General features: G+C 38.3%; 1 protein-coding gene across 1 annotated transcript in view; it reads right to left on the bottom strand.

Moving 5' to 3' along the window:
• Positions 1–7,076: 7,076 nt before the first annotated feature.
• Positions 7,077–23,835, bottom strand: part of DROSHA (drosha ribonuclease III) — a 74,606-nt gene continuing 57,847 nt past the window's right edge. The window contains exons 23-32 of the mRNA XM_061346682.1: positions 22,941–23,011; positions 21,816–21,860; positions 19,118–19,275; positions 18,154–18,259; positions 14,354–14,495; positions 13,315–13,397; positions 13,076–13,179; positions 11,019–11,111; positions 10,160–10,206; positions 7,077–7,515 (exon numbers count right to left, since the gene is read on the bottom strand). Coding sequence (XP_061202666.1) covers positions 7,385–7,515; positions 10,160–10,206; positions 11,019–11,111; positions 13,076–13,179; positions 13,315–13,397; positions 14,354–14,495; positions 18,154–18,259; positions 19,118–19,275; positions 21,816–21,860; positions 22,941–23,011 — 980 coding nt within the window. The 3' untranslated portion in view covers positions 7,077–7,384. The remainder of the gene's footprint in view (positions 7,516–10,159; positions 10,207–11,018; positions 11,112–13,075; positions 13,180–13,314; positions 13,398–14,353; positions 14,496–18,153; positions 18,260–19,117; positions 19,276–21,815; positions 21,861–22,940; positions 23,012–23,835) is intronic.

Genomic DNA, 23,835 nt, shown 5'->3' with positions numbered 1-23,835 from the left:
GAAGCTTGAGGCCCCTGCACAGTTTGGGCCTGGAGCAAGCAGTCCTGCTTCCTCTCAGCTTCTCTGACACCTTGTAGCCTATTAATAGCTTCCTGCACCTCAGCCACCTGCTGCAGGAGAACCTCCACCAGGGAGCACCCAGTGCAGCCCTGCCCATTGTGCATCATCCCGTCACAAGACCCGTGCAGGCACTCTCTACACTCCGAGCTCTGCACTGCCTCCTCCCCTGTCATCGGCTCTGTCTGTGTGCCTATGCTAGCCACTGCCAGGGCAGCCAGAGCAGAGCTCCCAGACCGGGCCCTGGTCATACGACGAGTGCTCACCATCCCACTTGCCTGCCCGTGCAAACTGCCTTGACCCGTCTCGTTTGCCTGCTCTGCTCGCCACACTCCTGGTCGCTCGTGCTCCCTGGGGCAGGTTTTTACCCGGTCAGGGCTGGTTCCGCTCCTCCTGGCTTCGCCCCCGGTGAGTCAGCTGGTCGTGTCAGCTGAGCTGCCGGCTCCTGGGCAGGCCCTGTCGAGGGCTTGAGGCTCCCGCAGTCACTCTTGCTGCTCTGAGTTGAGGCTCCTGGATGCTGATCTCCCCGGGCTCAGGTGTTGAAGGCATCCTCTCTCGAGCTACTCACCTCAACAGTTGTTCCACAATTGATGCATAATTACAAATAAAAAAAACCAAAACCGAATAAATGAAAACATTGAGAAACTAAAAACAAAGAAAGAAACACCACCAAACACTGAAAGCAATAGGTGAAAAAGTCACGAGAAGATGACAAGTCTTGAAAACCTGTTGCTGGGTAAAGCAATCGAGTTCTCTCTTAGTTTTGAGAGCTTATAAGGTCGGCAGCATCCCACCATTTTGGATGCCTGGTCAAGCTTCGATTCAAGAAGCAGTAAGCAGGGGCACCTAGACTGCTTTTGATTGTTAGTGTACAGACACCTCATGAGACAGGATAATGGTTGTAAGATCTGACACATTCTGACAGGTGGAAAACATATTTAAAATATTTGGCTTATTTTTCGGAAAAAGGCAGAAGACAACAGTGTTGACTGACAAGAATTTAAAACTATAAAGATAAGAAAAAAACCCACCTTATTTTTTTCCTTTGGATGACATGATGTTAATTTTTTCTTAATGATAACGGTAAAAGATTTTCATGTATCTGACAATATTTATCATCACAAGACCAAAAGGTAAGAGCAGCAATTTTGGATGAGTTGTCCAATGAAGTCATTAAAAAATTTTATTCTAGAGGATTTTTAATTAGAATTTTTTTATTTTTTTCAGAAGAAATAAATTTATATGTGGATACTGAATAATATTAGCATTTTCAAGTGTTGCTGGATTGGGAAGTGGCTGCTTTATATTTGCCAGGTCAAGTATCCCTCTGGACACTGAGCTGCAGTATTTGAATTGTAATTCTAGTTGGCAGCAAAAACTGGTCACCATGTCAGAACTGCTCTGACACAGTAAATGGCTGAAGTAATGACAGGAAGAAATCTGCAGGGAAGTAATGTTGGCTCAGCTTGCATCTGTGAGGTCCCATGGGTTCCCTTGACCACCATCCGCATCTTTAAATAAAGTAACAAGCTACCCCCAGTGACAATCGCTCACCCATCGCTACTGCATCACTCCTGCACAATTGATGTATGAGCTGCTACTGCTACCAGTAAAAGTTCACAGTTTGCCAGCTCAAGAGTCTGTCCTTTGCTAATGGATTACTTTTGAAATGTCTGATGTAAGTGGAGGTTCTTATTTATTTACTTATAAAAAGGTGTACAGGCTACACACTGTTTGGGCTCTGGTTTCTCACAGCAGAGTCCCCAGTTTTGGAGATCTTCTCAATCATTATTTCCCAAGACTCCACAGGAAAATGGGATGAGAGTGATGGTGCCCAGCCTGCACATCTAACTTGTCTTTTCATGCCTCCAAGACAGTCCTGGGCATGGGAAGAGAAATGTAGCAGACTTTCAAAGAAAAGATCCTTAATCCACAGAGTAAGACATCCGCTGGACAAGGCAACATTGCCCTACCACAGACCTCCTGAAAAGGGGAAAGATAGCTAGTTTAGTGAGGTTTTGGGTGTAGTTTGGTGCTCCCCTTATTATCTGTAGCAAGCAGGTGAAGAGAGCCTCTGAGGTAAAACCGCTCTCTGATGGATAGGGAAACCCAAGTGGCTGGCGTGCTATTTCATCTTGGGACCTCAGAAATAACCTGTGAAATTTGAGGGTACCTGAAAAATCAGGCATGGAATCAGTTGGAGAAGACTATCTCTGTCTTTGAGCAGCCCTTGACTTTTAAAAATGCGGGTGGTATTTCCTTTATTTTCTCTCCACAGACTCAGACGACCTGTTCTGGCCAATACACACCCCTGCAGCTGCAGGGTCAGCCTCTCTGACTGCACTGCTTCCACGACTCCCTAACAAAACTTCCAGCACACTGATACCAATGCTCTAGTCAGCAATGCTCTTCACTGTCTTGTGACCTTTCACATCAAGAATGTGCCTCTGAGCAGAAAGCACAGACACAAGAACCCGGGACGATCTTCTCTTCTGAAAGCTTTGGAGCACTGCAACCGCAACAAGGTAGGCTACCATAAAGATTAAAAAAAAAGGAAAATGAAACAAATCCAGTTAAAAGTTACTGACTTTTACTTCCTTCTACAGACACAGAACTGTTTTAAAAGGGGAATCCAGAGAAACACTAAGGAAATGTGATAGTCTTACCTGACATTTCATTGATAGGTAGATATAGTATAACCATAAACATGAACAATTTGCTAAGAAACACACCATCTGTAGCTCAAGCTAGGAACACTTATCAGAATATGAAGGAAGAAAAAATAACAAAGTACTTTAAAAAGGCCATTCTTGCTAAAATAAAAATCTCTACCTTGCCTATAATTTGAAGCGATCAGTACACTCCAGCTTTGCAATCCATTTTAATTGGGGTCTTTATATGAAGACAAATTACATCTTCAAAATACAAGGAGCTATCCTATTTTCCAGTGGTAGATAGTCTGTTGAGCACCTCTGCAATAATAAATGATACTGAGATGTGTCTATGGCATACAAGAGATCTGATTCCCTGCTTTACCCACCATATTATGGAAACTATTTTTTTTTTTTTATTCTAAGTGCAAGTTCATTATGTGACCACCAGTTTATTTTATCAGCTATTCTTTAAGTTATTAACTGTATTTGCTTAACTATGAAAGAACAGATAGCAGAATCCAGAACACCTGTCCCCTGACACCATGGCTTACTGGTCAAGAATAATTACCAGCAACCAATGAGATGTGTCACATTTCATTTCTAAGCCTGTTCACAGTAAGACATCAATCATTCCAAGAGCTAAATATTTAGGCTTGCAGGTAACAGAACAGAGCAGACTACAAGTTTTTTGACTACAAGTTTTCACTACACTTCAAAACAGGAACTACTTCCTGGTTATTATTCCCCATTTAGGCAAACCTATTTCAAATGCTTAGTAAAAAATTATATAAGCCAGGCAGGGGTGGTAAGGGAGAGAAGCAGGGTGGGATGTATGGGTCACAGAAATTTCAATCCCCATCAAAGACAATGCACAATGGTACAATGTAGATGACTAACTCCCTAAGCTCTCACAGTGCTTTACAAGCTACCAGGAAACAGAAACTTTTTACATAGCCTGTATAATCAAGAGCCTTTGAAGTAGGGAGACAGATGATCAGGATTTGCCTTTTGATCCTTCCAAATTGTTTTAGCAAGTAACAACTATGCCTCGAGTCTTTTCTGGAAAACTTTATTAGCAACAGTGTTTACAGCAGTCATGAGACCAAGATTAACTTAGTTTCACTGTTAATAACCTTCCAGAACCTGAAAGCTTACAAAGCATACTTAGGCTCTGCAAATAACAATGACGAATTTTTCATAAATGCAATAAAAATTCCTAATCAAATGACCTACAATTCAATGTTCTGTACATATACACATTTAAAAGAAAAAAAAAAAAGGAAAAAATAAATATATGCTTTCACAGGGTCTGCTGAAGCCACACAGATCTTGGTCTTGTTTTTCACTCATCTACTTGTACCCAGATGAAGAACCTCTACATGAGAACCTCTACATGAGAACACAACACACTCTGGAGCAATCAAAAAGGACCTTACATTCCTTAAGCCAGACACCCTTTCATATTTCCAAAAAAGCAGCCAAAGTTGTCTAGTTATGAACTAAGCTCTTCCACTGATTAGCACAAACTCAGTAATAATTTTTCCCAAACTTAAGGCAACTTAAAAAACTTTTCTCTCCTTAGTATTATAAAGGACTGCACTCACATTATACATTCTCTGCATGTCCTTAAACTATCACAAACATTGACATCCACTGTTTTTAGACAGTGCATACACAGAAAGACAACTCAGTTTTGTCACAGAAAAGGAAATATTACTTCCTTTGCCTGAAGAAATTTTGTTTGCCTTTTCTTGAGGGCAGAAAACAAAATCAAAGGGAATCTTCCTAGCCCATGCTTATACAGTGAAAAAAAAAAAAAATAAAAAAATAGCCTACTCATGAAAAAATGGTTATAACCTACGTTCTATTTAGAAAGACCTAAAATTCATTAACTGTAGTAATGGAATGGGGAAATAATTTTTTTTTCATTTTCAAGCAATTCCTGGGTCAAAGAAGAAAAGAGAACAGTTCTGGATTCCTCCCCCCAGACAACATATCTGATAAATTCAATCTATTCTTATGCAAATGTTTATGACAAAGCTCACAGTCTTCTTAAGGCTGAAAAGTGATACGATGTATAGGAAGCATTAAAGATATGTTAAACTGTGAGGTAATGATTCCACTGGAGTACTCTCTGGTGATGTAAGACATGATGAGAGAAATTTGCACAGCAACCATCCACCTGAAAATGAAGTCACTGTACGTTCTACTTGTTAAACACATGAACCTGCTCTCAGTTAAGAGGGAAAAGTAAAATAATGACGTACACATTTACCCTTAACCCTCTGCCAATGCACCATTTCAACTTATTGCTAAAAGCAGATGGGCAATTATACAAAAAAATTTTGAAATACAAAAGCCTTGAAGGCAGGGAAATTCTCACTGCTTGCTTTTCAAGCCTGCTGCTGTTCAGAGGATTTTCAGCACTTTATTTACAGAGTGAACCTATAAGGAGTTACAATCACTTTTGAAAAATGAAAAAGAACAGCAGCATCCAGCAGAGAACAGCTCCTTGCCTTTATCTTTTTGTTGTTATTAATACCCTACTATATGTTTTAATAGTTTATTATCACTTTCTAAATTACAGAATTTGTTTGTTGAGTTTTTTTTCCTCTCATCCTCAGAAATGGATTAAAAGAGGGTCAACCATTAGGAAAAGACAATCATAGAAGCTGGAAGAAGTGAGGTAGTGCTGTGGGACAAGGTTTTTTTAAAAAAAGGTATTTAAGTACATCTCACATTGTATGCATACAAAAATGTGCTTATGAAAATACCCATACTGATTAGCTCGGAAGTGAAACTTTGGGAAAATATTTGGGTAGTCTGAACTTTTCAGCTACACTTGTATAATATATATAAAGGGGGAGTGTCACGAGGATGGAGCCAGGCTCTTCTCAGTGGCAAACAATGATAGGACAAGGGGCAATGGGTACAAACTGGAACACAAGAGGTTCCACTTAAACTTGAGAAGAAACTTCTTCTCAGTGAGGGTGACGGAACACTGGAACAGGCTGCCCAGGGAGGTTGTGGAGTCTCCTTCTCTGGAGACATTCAAAACCCACCTGGACACATTCCTGTGTAACCTTATCTAGGTGTTCCTGCTCCGGCAGGGGGATTGGACTAGATGATCTTTTGAGGTCCCTTCCAATCTCTAACATACTGTGATACTGTGATACTGCATCTACTTTGGCACCTGCAATAAAGTGCTTTCATGGATGCCCATCACACACCTAGAGAAAGGTGTTTCAGACAACCATTAAACTAGTTTCTCAGTGCAGTGTGGCCATTGGGCAAAAGTTTTCTTTCAGGAGTCTGCATGAATTGTTTGGGCTAGACTCATGTATCCAAGCTCATGAAGCCGCCTGGTATCTTACCACATACATCCTTTTTGCTTACATCAGAAAAGACACATAAATGACTCACCAAAAAGCATATGAAGCAGGAAGAAAATGTGCAGTTAAGGAAAATAAGAGTTGTATCTTTTTCATTTATCACAAAAGATAGAGAACTGACCAGACCGTACATACTAAGCGATTGTTTTAACTCAGAACTCAGTGTAACTGAAATGAATGGTTTGAAGCAGGCAAATTAAAAGTACAAGCACCAACATCTACACTGAAACTGGTAGTCAGTGGGAAACATCACCAACAGATACACTGCATGATCCACTTGTGGTACCATTATGAGCTTTTATAGAAGTAACATCTGTCTGTAATACAAGCCACAGACACCAAAAATCAAGGAAACTAGGTGACTTAAAACTGTATGCCACTTTTCAACTAGAAATTGGGATAAATTCTGCCCTCCTTTGGATACAAACAGTTTTCAATAGACCTATATGGAACAGCACATGTATGGAGTTTCTAATACACCATTTCACTATTATGGTCATAGCTGTATCTTCCAGACAAAGACACCACTCTGATGAAGCAAGAAATCAAGAATAAAACTAAACTTGTAAACTCAGTACAATCTCTATGAGAAGAGTTGTCATTTTCTTGCATCTAATTACCGTACTCATTAAGAGTTTTATAATACTGATTTAAAGACAAGAAAACCCCCAACCTTCCACACACACCCATGTCACATTCCAGATGTGGTCCACTGTTTAAAACAAAAACAAGTATCTCCTTTGCTTAAATTACTGTACCAGTTTCTATAAAGGGACAGAAGTTTATGGCTCTGGTTTAGCAGGGTCGAGAAGTACGTTTACCTGCAAAACTTAAGGTAGGTACATGCTTAAGTGCTCTGCTGAATTAGTTTCTTGTAACACTTTCCTCCTTCACAGCAGAGTTTATGCATTAACTTTGCTGGTCACTGGAAAACAGTATCTGGACATAGAAGACAGTAGTTAATCAGGATTCTCTCCTACAGGCTTTTGAAATGAATACTTTATTACTTCATACAAGACAGTAAAAATAATAAAAATAATCCCACAACTTCTCTTAAAAATTGAAGGGATTTTAAACCATATCTTATTAAAAAGCCAAACAAATTTTGCACTTTAAAGAAATACTATATATACACACTTTTTTTTTAAAGTACAGATTATGATTTTCTATTTGATATCAACACGCACTCTTCATTCATCATCTGCAAGAATCTAGGTTAGGTCTCCATAGGCCATAGAGTTATTAGGTAAGTAAATATGCCACTGCTTCTGTGCCCTCCTTTTATTTCCTTGCTTCTTCAGTCTCCTCTGGCTCTCTCTCTTGAAGCTCTTTTTCCCACCTCATTTCTTTCAACTCTTGTCTGTACTTCCGTTCAATGAACCGTTTCTGATGGGCCATCTGAGGAAAGTTATCTGACACAAGAAGAAATATTTTACATTAATAAACAAACTGGTAACGCAGAAACCCTCAGGTTTTCCTTTTTTTTTTTTTAAACTCTGATAAGAGTAGGGGTAGTGGTGAATAATGTTATCATTTTTACTCATTTATTTCTAAAAATCCACAGTAAACCAGGGCTGCGTGTCATATGACTTCATTTTCTTTACTATTTCCATATCTGTTTCCCCTGCTACAAAGCACTGCCATATCTAATACACTCACAAAAATAAAATATAAAATCCTGATATAGCAACATGGCCAGGTATTACCTGGATTTTACATTCTGTTCCCTTAGCAACAGGTGGTCGATACTGAAAAATGGATGAGACTACTGTCAATGTTTCCAGGGTTTCTGTCTTGTCCTCACTCCTAAAAAAGCCCCTAGTTCCAAGCATTGTACAGATGCTTCCATTATTGTTTTAGACCACACAGAATCCACTAGATGTCCCATGTTATGGCAGGGCTCCTAATGTGAAAGTAATAGTGTAGCAGAAAGGAATGCAGTAAAATCTGTTCCTGAGAAAGCTGATGCTTGGCTATGTACCAGAATACAGCCTTAAGAGTAGTCTAAGAGCATGGATGAGCGAAGGACTGGCTAAAACAGACTGGATGAGGCTTTAGTGATGGAAAAATAGCTAGGGTGTCAGATGCTTGTGATTTCAGTCATTTTTCCACTGGCTGGTATATCTATACACTAGTTAGAACTGAAGCTGTAAAACCAGCTCATGTAATCGATCAGGATTGCTCTCAATATAGTGCTCAGCTGACAAGAGTACGACGTTTTCTGCATGACCAGGGTGCTGACATTCATCTGTCTGTGCTGCAGAGACCTGCACCCTCCAGAAAACAAAGAGGTGGTGGAGTACATGGCAGCCTGCAGATGGTGGTAAATCCTGCTGTGATCACACAGAGCTCTGGGATCAGCACTGGCTACCTATCTGTGTTTGAGATGAATGCAGAACGTTACTGCACTGACCTTTAAAGCCATAGAAAAAAAAATTGTAAGATGTCTCGGCAAAGGACAACTTTCTCTCTAGCTGGCTACTGAGAGACAATTCAGCTGAGGCTCCTCAAGGAGGAGTCCCTTGGCATCAATCATTCTCCTCCTTTTTCTGGGTCCCAGACAGCACAGATTTGTTCAGCTAGACAACACTGCAGAAGCCCTATATTCTGCAAGAATTCGTGGTAGAGCGGAATGACTGCTTTGTGTTATTGGCCGAGGAAATTTGTGCTTTTCATTATATACTACAGGAATAAAAGGTTTATTCATCAGTTATTTACAACTCAGTCACAGATGGGTATATTTATTTAAACCAGAAAGCAATCTAAACAAAAGAAAATTGTTTTTAAATTGCTCTTGTTTTTTAAAAACACTAGCGCTTTGTTCAGTGTAGTTCTGAGATTTCTTGTTGCTTATGTGCACCACAAAATGAAAATCTGGTTAACAGCACTGTGCCTGTAACATGATTCCCTAAGAACTCTGAAGAACTCAGCATAGTAGCAATCTGTTTGTTTATAAAACGTTAAAGATGTTGAGGACATTTATGTAATAAAGTCATCATGGCTATCATAAATATAAACAAGTACATGAAAATTACTTTTACTTGTAATTAACTATTTATGCATTAAAAAAAAAAAAGCAACAACAAAGTGAAAACCAAACCAAACAAAAAAACTGCACAAACATTTACATAATAGAACAGGTGCCCACAGGGGCTGTGGACCCTTCACCCTTAAAGACAGTCAAACCTTGACTGGTAAGGCACTGAGAAACATGACCTAACTTGAAAGTTGTCTCTGTTTTGAGGGTGGCTGGAGCAAAGACCTCTAGAGGTCTGCGGTGTTCAAACAAACACGTATGTCAGAAAAGAGCTGTGAAATCCTTGGACTGATAGGAGCTCACAGCTCTGAGTGATGATACTGTCAAAGAAAAACCACTCAAAAGAAAAATTCAGTAACATTTCACAAATATTCAGCAGAGAAGGGAAGTTAAATTTTTCTACTTGTCAAATTTACTGATGGCAAGAAATATACACCTAGTAGATGGATATAAAAAAAAAATAGGAATTACATGTATTCATTGTCTTCTAAAACTTCTAAGCCCTGGGATTTCCACATGCAGAGATAACGGCTTAAAAAACCTTTGGCATCTGAGGAACTGTATGTCTTTTTCCTGAATTGAATACAAAAAGCATACCTCTTGATGCTCTTCTGAACAGACTGCTTCTGCTGCACAAAAATGCTTGCGATTTATTTGCTTACAGTACATCCACACCTGACACTTACAACCTCACCATCACAGACTAAGCAGTCTTATCCTACTGCATGTTTAATAATGGCAAAACTCAATAAGATTTCACTGCACAGGTTTCCCTCTAAATTGCAACCTCTGTAGTTAATCAACTCCCATTAAAAAAATGCCTATGGTATCATATTAACTTCACCTGTTACAAAATTGTCTTGAAAATACTAAAAGAAAACCCTGCTACTTAGAAGCTGACAGCATTCAGCATATATGTTCTGTTCAAATATTATCCCCTCACAAAACCTGCACCTCATCTCCCTAATGACCAAGGACATTAATTGTACATTATTTTCTTTGTTGCCCAGATATCTTACATTTTTCAAGTGCATCCATTGCAGCTCCCATTTCCGCTTGCTGAATACTGTGAAAACCAAAACAAAACCATGTTACAAGATCTGCGTTGTACAGTATAAACTAAAGTTTCTGACAAAGTGAAACACTAGCTACTTTTATTTTTTGTAATAAAGCTCTTTAGATAACCAGTAGTTAGTAATTCCCAGTGTATGGGAGTGTATGATATATCAGCCTTTCCATAAATATGTAAGCAATAGCGCTATAGCTCCTGTAGAATATTTTTAAACTTAGATCAATAACAGAATATTCTAGTCCATTCTTCACTGAAGCATTTGCTTTTTCGTGAGAGGAAAAGAAGGGAACAGAATCACACAGGTGTGAACTCTATAAAACTAGTGCTATTTTAGTAATCACCATCAGATTTGATAGCAGAAGGTAGGATGAGGGCTTTGTGGTTCATGGTTAAGTCTCTGCAACTTTAGAAACCATTCTAAAATGCCAAGAACTAACAGCATCAGAAAAAAAACCACCCTGAGAGCCTTGCATTCTTAACTTGCCAGGTTAAGTTGGACTATAATTCAGTAGCAAAACCAATGATAAAGTCACTATTTCCTAGAAACTGTTCTGCAGTTTCTAGTCTGGCAGACACAAAATGGTTAAGCACTGCTAGCCACCTTGTAGGCAAGTTCACCAAAAAAAGCTTAAGACCCAAAATTATACAGATATGAAACCCTTCAGGTATTCCTGAGGCAGAAATTCAGCATATCTTGAAAAAGGCTCTTTTCTAAGGCTAACCACACACTTGTCTGTCTCCTGGCTAGTCACTTTGGACACTGCCATACCAAAATTTAAAACCAGATGATTAATTTTTCACTATACCTTGGGCCTTTACCGCATCCTATTCTTTCTCCTTTGAAGTAAACAGCTACTGTGTATGTCCTAGCATGAGATGGTCCCACTGTCTGCAAAGTCCTGAAATAAGAAGATATGATTTATTCAAGCAGGAAGTATTAAAAACCAGAATCTGCCTGTGGCACGTACATCACCAAGCTTTCAGTCTGGTCAATACATAAAGTGGAATTAGTGCAAAGTAGCTGCCTGCATAAATCACATTAACCCAGAGATTACCAGCGCAGTGAGCAATAAGAAAGAGAAATTTACGTAAAACACTGGATATATTATACTGGATATATTTATTTCTCCAAGTTCACTCAGGAGCACCATATGAAAATTAAAACTTTAACCTTAAAAATTGTGAAAACACACATAAAAAGGTTATATAAATTGTGCATAGCTGTGCAACTGCAACTACTCACACCAACCGGACTACTGAATGCACAAAAATTCTAGTCCTTGAGAGTTGAACAGTTATCAAGGTTTTAAAAGGATTTTATATTGGACATGATAGCTTTCTATATACTGAATGATCAGTAAAAATAAATTTTCCAACAGCTCTGAAAAGTTACAGCATGTCACAAAACAAACTTTCCATTTGAGATAAAGTCTATGACATGCATCAACAACCACCTAAAGTGGTAAAAGAAGGTAATTCCCTAGACAAGCAATGAATTGCTGCTTCTGCTGTTTCTTTCTGCTGTCCTAAATCTCCCCGTCAGCTTGAGTTCTGTCCACTTCCTTGCTTCTTTTTGGAAGGAGCACCAATCTCACATCAATTTTTGAAGTATATAACTATAGCGCTCTGTCTCCAAGTGATGCGACAAGAGCAGATTAAACCCAACCCAAATTTAAAAGCAATAGTACTGACTGCAATGAAACAGATGAACCCAAGAAAAGGAATTTAACAAGTAATAGGAAGATAACAGCATATCACTAGCTCTAAGCTATACTATAAAAATCAATTTATGATCACAGCAAAACAAAACAAAGATTTAGTACTTGATATTCAGTGGTTTTTACAAGAGTCAGGCATTGGTTTTACTGTATTCACCTCCTTCACTCAAAACAAAGCTGTGAGCCCTCACACAAGACACTGAGGAGTGAGATTTGCAGAACACCAGCTGCAGTGTCAAGGCAACCATATTTCTGAAGTGCACTGTTTGTCACTATAACTGAACTGCTACATTTCATTGAAAACTTTACTTCAATAAATGTGACAAATGCACTTACGACTTTCATTCTTCATATACTTTTGATGTAACAATACAAAAGGATAAGCCCTGAACTTTCATAGCCTTTATCTCTTCTTCTGGGGGCTAATATTGTACCGATTCCCATCTTAACTGAATGGATATAGATACAATATACAATTTTAAGTTTATTACTGCCTCTTTGAAGCAACTATTATGTTGTTTTACAACTGAGAGAAGGGAGATCCTTCCCATCCACCTTCAGGTATCTAACTGAGGTGTACAAGATAAGAGGTTCAGTGCCCTGAGTTATTCTATGACTAAACAGGAAGAGACATGTGGGCTGAATTGCACAGCAAAAATGTCTGAAACTTGTGCTGCCCTCCAGCGCCTGACTGTGAATTAGAAAAGGAGCCTATAATCAAGATGTGTAATACAATGCATTTAGTATGTCTGCATAATAATGTAGAATGTAGAGAAACTTTATACTATTACTGAAAATAGACTGGAAATATCTTGACTTCACACCCAAACAGCCACTGTTCCATTCACTTCATTCATAATAAAATGAGACTAAATGTAGAATGATGCCAATTAAATACTCCATGCAGACATAAAAAAATTATTTTCCCTTACAAGATAAAATGCTTGCTAATTCTTCCACGTGATAGCTTAAAACACCTAAAGCTTGCAAAACACTGGTTCAACATTTTCATCTTCAGACAGAGTCTGAAGGGCTTGTATAACTACAGCAAAATTAAACTATGGTAAAAATGTAGGATGTCAGATCACATCTTCCTCCATATACAGGACAGACTGATAATTAGATCATAAGATGCTAGTTCTTACTTGTAAAGAGGAATGTCTGGCTCTTTTCCTTCTGTCCTAAGAGTCAAGCAGCACTGCTGAAGCTGAGATTTAGGATCATTCCAATCTTGATTTAAAATAAACTCCTGTAAGAAGTTCACAAAGATGCTTGTATGATTGACTGTTGTAAGAGTCTAAAACACAATAAATTAATAAGATTCCCAAATGTATGAATGCATTAAAACACAGTGGCAGGAAGGTAGGAACCTGACTAATCTTACCTTTAGCCGTGGAAAGAAGCATACATTCATGAAAGTGTGAACATATTCCAAATCTTTATCAATGTACAGGGCAGCAATAAAGGCTGGGGAATCAAACAAACAAACAAAGGTGCTGTCACTCATTCAAGGCATATGTTAATAGCTTGCACATTTAGAAATAAGTATCTCTGAGTACTCTAAAACCATATTCAATCAGATTTCGCAGCAGTAATCTGATGAGGGTATTGTTATCCTGCATATACAGGAAAAAATAAAGTTGTCCAAGAGACTGAGTTACCAAAATCCACTCATTTAAAGAGCTAGAAACAACAGTCAGCTCCTAATCTCACGTTTTAACCAGATGATGGGTACTTACAAATAGATCACTAATAGATACCATAAAAAAAATTTAGATATAGCTCAGTCTGGTTCATGTGCTATTCCCATTTGCTCAGAGGATTTGGCAAAAGCCGAAGAGCTGAAAGGCTCACAAAATATACAAGATACAGAATAACTCTTTGCAGAATATTTATCACTGTTTCCACTTTCTTTGGAGATAAATTAGCACAAACTTCCATAAATGGTCTAAAAATAATTTCATTTTCATATAGCTTTCCCGCTTGTGGAATGACCATTTTTAATCGTCCTAAAAAGCAGTCAAATGAACCCCAGAAATATTCACATGTTGAAGGAACTACTTCACCTTCCAACAGTAACAAGAACATATAATGAAACATTGAAACTGCTGCTAAATAGCTCAGATTACAAACTTTAGCTTTCTGACATGCTTTTGACCTGGTCATGATGACCCCTCAATTTCTAAGCCTACAACTTTGTATTTGCAACTATGCTTCCTTCATGCTTTCATACAGACTTCAAAAACATAGGCTAGCATTGAAAAATCTGGCTTTCAGAGATACAGGTATAATTCATCTGTAAACCTGGCCATACATTTTTAATAGTGATTTGGGGGATTTCTAATGGCTTCCTTAACCAAGCCCTGAGGAAGAAGAAACTGCACAAATTGCATAAGTTGGCTGTTACAACCAAATTAACTCACATTCCAAGAGATCAGCCAAAGTCTTAGTTCGAAGAGCTACAGGTCTTTTTGTCTTGTCATTAGTGATGGCAAATTCTTGCATACCCAGCTCTTCAGCCACTTTGGCCTGCGTCCTGTTGTTCACCAAAGAACTTCTCAACAACTGCAACAGAAAAGTTTCCACTCAATGGTAAAAATTAGCAATACCAAACTATGAAAGGTTGGAGAGACAGGGAGAAAAGTTACTTTTATCCTTGCAGAGTCTCATTTCTCAGCTTATCGACATTTTGTTTCAGCCCACCTAAAGTAATTTACATAAATACACAAACACACTTCTTTCTACTGCTGATTTTTCCTTCTGTTTCCGTTCTTCTCACCAAATGCCATTTATTTTATGGCCATATCACTTCCATAGATGTGTCTTGCATTTAAAATGCTTGTTTGTGAGCTTCTTTGTAATCATATACCATAGCTTAATCAGTCCTGTACTTTTTCAGCTAATCTGCTTTTTTTCTAGTTTAAGTAACACGCAGTTACCTGTATTTTTTTCACAGAAATTATAAACATGTAATCTTCTGGGGTCAGTAGAGCAGTCCCTAGTATCCACCAAATAAGAAATACATAGGCAGCAATTTAAAGAAATATGCATTAAAGCAAGACAGTCTAGCATTTCAGAACAAGCAAGTGAGGAAGCCACTCCATTCATTTTTGGCCAGAGAAGAAAATGCATAGCTGGGCAGCCTGTATGTACCTTTTGCTCTACTGAACGCAGTATACCTGAGCTACTGCATCCCTGACAAAGACTTGGCTCTAACATTTTCAATGTATGAAGACATCCAGGACACCTGGTTGTCCAGTGGAGCTCCCTGAAACGCTTAACACTGGCTCTAGGCAGATTACTTAAATAAACATGGAGCTCTACCAAAGATACAATCCCTTAAAGTTTAAAGGAATATTTTGTAATCTTACAGTTCAGTACAACTTTCTGAACCACTGACTAAGGTGAGATTTTTTTCCTGTTCCTTTTTGCTTTAAACAAAACAACATTAATTTAAGAAGTCAGGATATTATAGGAGGTGGGGGTGAAAGGGAAAGAATGTCCCTCCTTCCCTGTTCCCTACACTGTTTATGTGTAATCTACAGTTGATAAGCTGCATGCACATTTTTTCGCTGTCTTCTATAACACATTTGCTCAGCTTATTAGATACAAGTTATATGCTACCTGGCTCCAGCATGTCAACTGAGTTTATGAAAAATCAAGATTTATTTGCTGCACTTGATACTTTATCTCTGACAACAGATAAATAAAGAACAATATGTTCATAATTTGTTTGGCAATGATGTATGAAGCCCATAGTCACAACTTGATCTTCACAAACTAGGCAGACTGCAGATAGGATTACTACCTGCCTCCCTAAGCTCTGCTTAAACTTATCTTCTACTTGTTCCTTTCCAAAGCTCTACCCTTTTATGCCCTTAAGATAAAGTAACAGTACTTTCCCCCCAAAATTCCTAATTAGATATGCAACCTAAGAGACAGAAGTGCAGTAACATGACAAAAATCTGTTTCCTGTAACAGGAAAAGAAGGATCTCTTCTGATGTGTTGCTTGCAGAGTATTCATTCTGATGGGACCCCTAATCATGATAAGTAGCATCCTAAAACAAAGAGCAACTTATACACTACATAGTGAACTAAAGATGGAAAGAAAAAAACCCCACCAAACCAGTTATACTTCTAGTACTGTGGTTATCAACTTGCTGTGTATTAGAATTTGACTCCTCTACAAGTGTGTCCTGTACTGCAGGAAACTCAGTTCCTGTTACTGATACATCAAAGACACAGTATGTGTGCCTTTTCAGCAAGTTTTTTAGAGCTAGTCTCAATTCTGACAACACACATCCTGCATCACTGCAGATGCTGTAATATGTGATGGATGCTCAACAGGAGCTTAAAACTAATTACAAAGCAATTGAATTTATTTTTTAATTATCCTTCCATCATCACGCAACTTAGTACTACCCATGACTGTAGCATAAGCCAGTACTGGAGATGTTTTATCTTCCAACAGCTAACAAAATTTCATCCTCTTTTTTAGTATCTCACTTGACTTTCTCCAAATATGTAGACAAGACTATGTTCTCCTTTCTTTTTTTTTTTTTTTTAATATAGTTAGTTTACAGTCATTTCTCAACATGTAATAACAGCACACTGGTAAACCACTGCACTGCTAGTCAAATCTTCCTATCCTTAGCCAAAATTGCCCTCAGTACTACTGACACCATTCAGAGGATGCTCTGTTACTACTTCAAAGGTAACTACATTCCCAGATGACAGGAAAAAAAGAGCTCAGTGTTTGCTGTTTCTCTTCAGATCCCACATCATTAGTCTCCTTTATCACAAGTCTCTTTATTTAAAAACATTCAATGACAATTTTCTTTTTCACTGCCTGCACATATCCAGCGTTGCCTACTTCTTAGTATCTTTACATGTTTTCAGCATTCATTCTGCTCTAGCTTTGTAGTTTCCCCTATGAACCGGGGACTGTGCAACTCGTTCTTACATGCTCTAATCATTAAATTAAGCAAAATGGAGATGGTCTTGTAATTGTTCTGAATATTTACACCCATTAATAGCAACACTTCATTTCCTTCCTGCCTAACAGTTCTTGAAAGATTACCTTAACTATAACCACATTGATGCCTACATTGTTAGAAGTCCCCTATAAAGTAAAAAAACTCCACTAGTCTTGGATTTCTGCCTTAGGCTTCTTTTTTTGTGAAGAATATGACAAGGTTCTTCCCCTTTTAACTTTTACTTGAGAAGCTCAGACTTTATCTCCTGAATGGTGTAGAAGCATCCATACAAAGGTAAATTAAATGTAAGAACTGGTGAAGAAAAATTAAAATTACTTTTAGTCAGAGCATGTACCTTTTTCTTGTAAACAGCTTTACCCCAAACGACCCAAGAAGCATATTCTTGAAAACACACTGGCCTACTAGAGACTTGGCATCACCATCCCTTTATTGATCTGAGAAAATCATTCCAAATAGCTAAGAAACCTACAGTGTCACTTCCTAATTTTAACTAGGAGACGACTCACATTCCTGATACTTGTATTGTTTTTTTTTTTTATTCTAGTCAAGACTTGATAACTGAGGAAAATTTTGTAAGGCTAAGAAAATTTCTAACACAAAGCCACAGCTGTCTAGCTGGAGTACTACATGAATCAATCAGGAAAAACCCTACATATAATACCACCCTATGTTTGAAGTACTGTGAAATGCTGAACGAGCCCTAAACTGTTTTTTCAGAGTCTAGGTATGACAGGCAGAATGGCTACAGTAATCAAAATTAAATTCAAAAGCTACCAGATAAGCTCCAGGTTGAAGAGAACAGGAAAAAAGACTACAATAAAGTGTAAAAATTTCTTAATCAGGAAACATAACCCTGCCTGGTTGCAGGTTCAACAGACTATATGTCATGAATAAAAAAATGTCATGTGCCTATTTTAAATAAGAAGTTTAAGACACCCATCTTTGAAAAAGAACTAGTCTTCTGTTCCAATTTCACCACTGACATCCTTAAAGTTATTAATCTATTTCATGGACAGAACAAAAATTATTGCACTGGGCTCATAAATCACTGTTTCCTATTCATTGCAGGGCTCATGACTTAAAGTGAACAAAGCCTTATTAAGAACAGTGGTTGCTGAGGCTTCTTTTGTTAATCAAATCCAGAATAATTCACTAGCTATTCCCATAATTTCAGTCTCCATCCCACTCATGCTCTTCTGGAAACCATGACTGATGGCAGTCTCACCGTTAAGTGCCCTTCATGATGATCAGGGAAATGTATGAATAAGTACTCTGTGGCTACCAACTGCATTATGGAGTCACCCAGGAATTCCATCCTCTGGTTGTGGCCTCTGAAAAATGAGACATCAATGCAGCAAAATCAATAAGCACTCACGGAGGAAGAAACAAAACCAGCATGCACACGCAAATTAAAATAGTGATGTGAAAGTGTGCATTGCTTATTTCCAAATGCATTTAAGACAATTTTAAAGTGTTAACCAGGTGAGATGAAAACACAGTTCATTACTGTTGTAACACCAACTTTCAAGGAGAAAGCAAATCAGGGTAGCTACATATAAACACAATTATTACATCACAGATCTGGGATTAAATGAAGGAGAAGAGCAGCTGACATCAGGTTTGTAATGAGATAAGGTCACTACCTGCAGCTTAGAAGAAAGCGAACTAATGAATGAAACAACTTCAAAAGAGAAAAATATCTGTCCATTCATGAGAAATAACAGGATCAGGATTTAAACTCATGCGATCCTGGACTGGGTAACCACTGGTATGGCTCTACTTTTTGCTTTAAAATGGGGCCTGGCAGCTCTACACACCACAGAACACAAGGGCTGCACTTGGACCAAGGGCATGATTTTACTTATTTCCTCTATCCAAATGTACCTCCAAGTATGTTTTGCTACTGTGTCAGGAGTGATGTGCAAATATCAGTGATGCAGGAAGCTCAGAAGAAATAACAGGATGGCTCTCTAACATTTTCTATAGTCTTTCCCAAGGTATCCACTACTGACTTCTGTCAGAGGTGGGATACGGAGCTAGGCAGGCTTTACTGAGCCATAGCTGCTCTACTCTCTTCTGGAGAAGAAATATATCATCTACAGTTTGTTTACAAATAAACCTGTTTGGGATATTAACATAAGGACCAACATGCTACAAGAGCTACATGAGGACTCTCGCTGCAAACTCACAGAGTCAGATGGTTAAAGCCTACTGTCCTCAGAGTGAACGCACGTGCTAAGAGCCGAACATGAGTAAAGATGACTCCAATTGCATCCTCAAACTCTGTCAGCTTTTGAAGAACTGGAGAGGTCTCAATAAGTTGCCTGTCAGTGTTAGACTCCTGCAGCTGTAAATAAAATGAAGTGCAAATAATTACAAACTGACATTGTTTCAGAACTTTTCAGAGAACAGAAAGTCTTCTGTAAGCCAAGGGCAAAGAATACAGTGAACACATCATTCTGTGGACAGATTAACTAAGAAAACTGAGTTTCCTTTGGCTTTTTGTCTTGGATAATTAGTACTCAAAGAAGGTGTTTGCTCTGATACATGTATTTTTTAATGTTTGAGACATTTATAACATATTGCTTATATGGTCTTGTCTCTACATCTGGATAGCAAGGACTACTACTTACTTTGCCAAAACATGTACAACCGGATATGTCTGAGTTTTCCAATATCACATTGCTTGCAAGTGAGCAACAGATTCAAAAATTTCAAGAATAGGCTGGCAGACTGACAGCATGTCAAGATGAGACAAAACCTCAAATCTATTTCTCCGACTTTCTTTTAGTATCAAAAAATCAAGAATAAATACTTAGTATATGAAATTCAAAAGGGCACAATAACACAAGAAAATTAAAATTGTGACTTTGGGTCAGTATCTTATCAGTTTCTTTTCTGATGTCCTTTATGTGGTGACACTTAAATGGCTTTCTGGATCTGCGAAATTGCTTAAGCATTTCCTCCAGCCACTCTGGACACCTCTCTTTTATAGCAATGCATTATAGGAGCAATCATACAGATGAGGATGCCTAAAGGGAAAAATAAGAATAGCTACAGCTTTCTAAAGTGGCATTAAGATCTATTGTGGTTTGTTGCCTGCCCCTTCTCTATTAATTGATTACATTCAATTTGTCTTTTTCCTTAAAAGCCACTGAGCTTTCAGCTGATGTTTTCACAGAACTACATACCCTGGTGTCCGGAGTTCAGTGCCAAAATCCCATGCTCGGGTGAACAATGGTCAGTTTGGAGTTCAGTTGCATATGGAGCTGAGACTGCTTTTTTGCTTCCTTATGTAGTTGTTTATGTTTACCTACACAGAACTTCATATGTTTTTTTACTCCGTAGTTAGGCACTCCTGCATTCTCACAATCAGAGTGCAATTCTTTAGCCTCCTACTGTAGCTGCTAACCCGAATAATTTGGTATTGTCAACAGACTGCTACCTCACTATTCATCCTCCTTCCCAGGCTGCTGATGTGAACAGCCTGCACTTCAGCAGAGATCCCTAGGGAAATCTGCCAGTGACCTCTATTCCTTGTAAGGATGTGTCATTTGACTCCTCCATTTCTTGTGTTTCAGCCATTCCTTTAAATCTTGTAAGCACTGACAGTATTTGCTAGAGTTGCTTCCTTTTAATTATTCTGTTTTTTTTTTAAAAACACCACCACATTTTTAAAAGCTTTTTTGTGAGTGCCTTTCCAACAGCCAGTTAGGAACCCAGCACACAGTATTATCTGCAACATTACATATTTTTTTGTCTCCTCTAAAATCTCCTATTCATTTGTGAGGTAGGACTTGTCTTTACATGCAGGATAGCTAGTGCTGAATCTCAGAAGTTTATCTTCCCATTAACACTCTTTTATATTTACACTTAAGAGAGTTGGTCATAAAAACACTTCATGTGCACTGATTTGTGGCTGAAGACTTGGTCTATGTACCCATTGCAAAATTCATACAAATATATATGACGTTTCAGATGGAGGCCTCAAAGTGTCCTGCTGAAAGGGTGTGCTCATAAAAAGTTTCAAAGGAGCCAAAATGACTGCACGAAACATCAGAGTTTTGGTTGTACAAAGGAAACCTCTCAGATGTTCGTATGACCCTGAAAACCTTACTGACTGGATGACGATTTGAATACAGCTATTCTTGCAGCACCCCTGCACACCCAGAAAATACTACTGTGTCTACTGTGAAAACAAGAAGCTACAGCACAGAGGGCCTCTGTGATTTACTCTGGGTCTATCCCAGAATTCAGTCAGGGAAAAAGGCCTGGAAAACCATTCTCCCAACTTCTAGCCTTGTAAACTTGTATCCTTCCATACATGGAGGATAAATCAGCCTTCAGATACTTTCATAATTTCAGTGTTGCTAATAAAGCTACTGGAATCACCAAAACAGTGATGCTATCATTGTGCACACACAAAAAAATAAAAATCAGAATCACACTCTTATTCCATTCAACTAACTTGCCTTCCTATTATTAAGATTTCAGTCTTAATTTCAGGTAAAAAAAATATGTATGCAGACTGATTTTGTACCAGTTTTCCTGCAACTTCAAGAACATGAACAAAAAGACACCAAAACATTACCTCTCACTAGATCTGGTGTGTAAATACAGTTATACATCAAACACAAGTCAACGGAATGTGAGTGATTAATCCTCAGAGGCAGACACTCATTACTCATAACACCACTATCCCCTTTCAGGCACCACACCTCCCCCCCCCCCCCCCGGAAAAAAACAAAATACAAAGGCAAATATAGATATCCTTTGGCTACGTTGTAGCAAAATTTCTGAGATGTCATTACAATGGAAACCTATGGGAAAGCATCCCAGAAAATGAAACTGAGCTATAAAATTTGTTACAAAAAGGGATACACTTACTTGGAGTGGATGTAGTGGATAATTAAGCCATACATCCCGCAGGTCCTGCAAACAGAGAGAAACGCCTTCAATGCTCAAGGGAGTCATTTAACAAATTCCACAGTACTAAATAAAATGTCATTACTTGAAATACTGAACTATTTCAGATGCTGACTCTGCTTATTGCAAATTCAATAGTGGTGGCAAACTAATTTTTAAAATCGTGTATTTGCTGTTCAAACTGCCTGTAGTTTTCCCAATTAGCATGTGTCAAAGAGGTGGAAAAAACCTTGAACCAAATAAAAAGTGGTTAAAGGAAGAAAAAGATTTGTTTAAGCCTTAGGACTGACTTTATTTGCAAGTACTCTTCAGTAGCAAGTCTGACTTCACCAAAGGCAAGGACTGGAAAAGAAAATACCCACTTCTTCTATTTCGTATAGGCTTTTTCACTACAGGCACTGAGCAGCAAATAAGCATTGAGTTACAATAGGCTTCAAAACGTTTTTATCTCTAATAAACTTTGTCATTTCACAGACTTAGACTTTCAAGAGGAAAATACTATATAATTCATCCCATCACCACTGCCATGTTTATTGTCCCAGCAGTATGTACTGGTTACTTCTCTTAGGTTAAATTCCAACTAACAGTGATCTAAGACACCGTATGCAAGAATGGATCAGACTTAATCACACAAGTGAGTAAACACTGGATGAAATCCCCTGTATTTTTGTTCAAATATATTTTTAAAACTTTTAGTGGTGGGATGATTTAAATGATGAAACAAGAACAGTTCCTCTACATGTGCATCCCTTCCCAAAGCATGCCTCCTGGATGCACAGCACCCATCTCTGTTATTAGATCAGCATATTGAATGGAAGTCTGCAGGTTTCCCATGCCACCCATCCATTCCTACATAAGCCAACCAACAAACAACACACCTGAGGAAATACTGATTTTTTTTTTTGCCTGAGCCAGTGCAGCTTGCTGTCCCAAGCACGATATGCCACATTCAGTTTCCAGGATGTAAGTATGAAAGGTTTATGTATACCTGTTCATTTGTGATTCTCAAGTAAAACAAAAGACAAGAAAACATGTCTTCAGCTATTTCTTAAATGAAAAAAAAAAATCATATATATTCATAAATACCTTGTCATTGAAGAGTAAACGTCCAAATAATTGTTTTGCTTCTTCTAGGCTCCCCTCTAGATAAACAGCTCCTGCATGAGGGGACCAATACCTCAAAGGTCAATAAGGCATTAATACTTAGAAAATCTCTACCTTCTTCAATACATTCAATTTTTAAAAGCATACTTTCTGTAGTACATACATACAGAAGGAACATGGTCTGCCTTGCTGTAACTCTCTCCCTCCCCACCCTCACTCCCCTCTCCCCTTCTCCTTTAATTCCTCAGTACGTCAGTTGCTCTCTTCGGACTCTCTGAAGAAGAGAAGTTTTGGGGTTTCTATCTTGCCAGAGACATATAATGAGAGCACAGAATTTCAAACAGGCCCAAGAAAACCTGCCTATACTTCTAGTTATTTTCTTCATCTCAGGGAAGAAGCAGCAGACTTCTACAAATGTTCTCAAGTAGGAGCTCCAGATCCCATGTATACTTTTATAGTCCCTTAGCAAGCTCCCAGATTTAAGCTATGGGCCTGACAAAACCTTATTTAACTCAATTTAGCTCAATTAAGTTTGTGAACAACTTTGTATAGGAGGTTAAACAGCAAGCCTCCTCTTTTAGCAAATCTTAGTGGTGGCCAAATAGCCCTCATCATTACATCCTAGACAAGCTCAAGTATATGAACAAAGCCACAGATACATATCTAGTGTTCCTTTTCTGTTTATTTTTAAACTAAAGATCAAAGCACTCATGGAAAGCAAAAACAGAGTTAAAAAGAAAACTCTTATTTCTTGATAAGATGAAATGCAATTTAGCCCAAGGCAGAATGCATAGAACTGTTGATGTGTAAGCCAACTATCATCTGTTTTTCAAAGTGGGACAAAATGCTTTAGGAGTTTGTGTAGTATGTGAAGACC

The sequence above is a fragment of the Neopsephotus bourkii genome, unplaced genomic scaffold (assembly GCF_033783945.1).
Source record: "Neopsephotus bourkii isolate Nb327-2 ecotype Australia unplaced genomic scaffold, CSIRO-AGI_Nbou_v1 NB_272, whole genome shotgun sequence".
Classification (NCBI taxonomy): Eukaryota; Metazoa; Chordata; class Aves; order Psittaciformes; family Psittacidae; genus Neopsephotus; species Neopsephotus bourkii.
The sequence above is the reverse complement of the archived record's forward strand: the minus strand, read 5'-3'. Positions and strand labels throughout refer to the sequence as shown.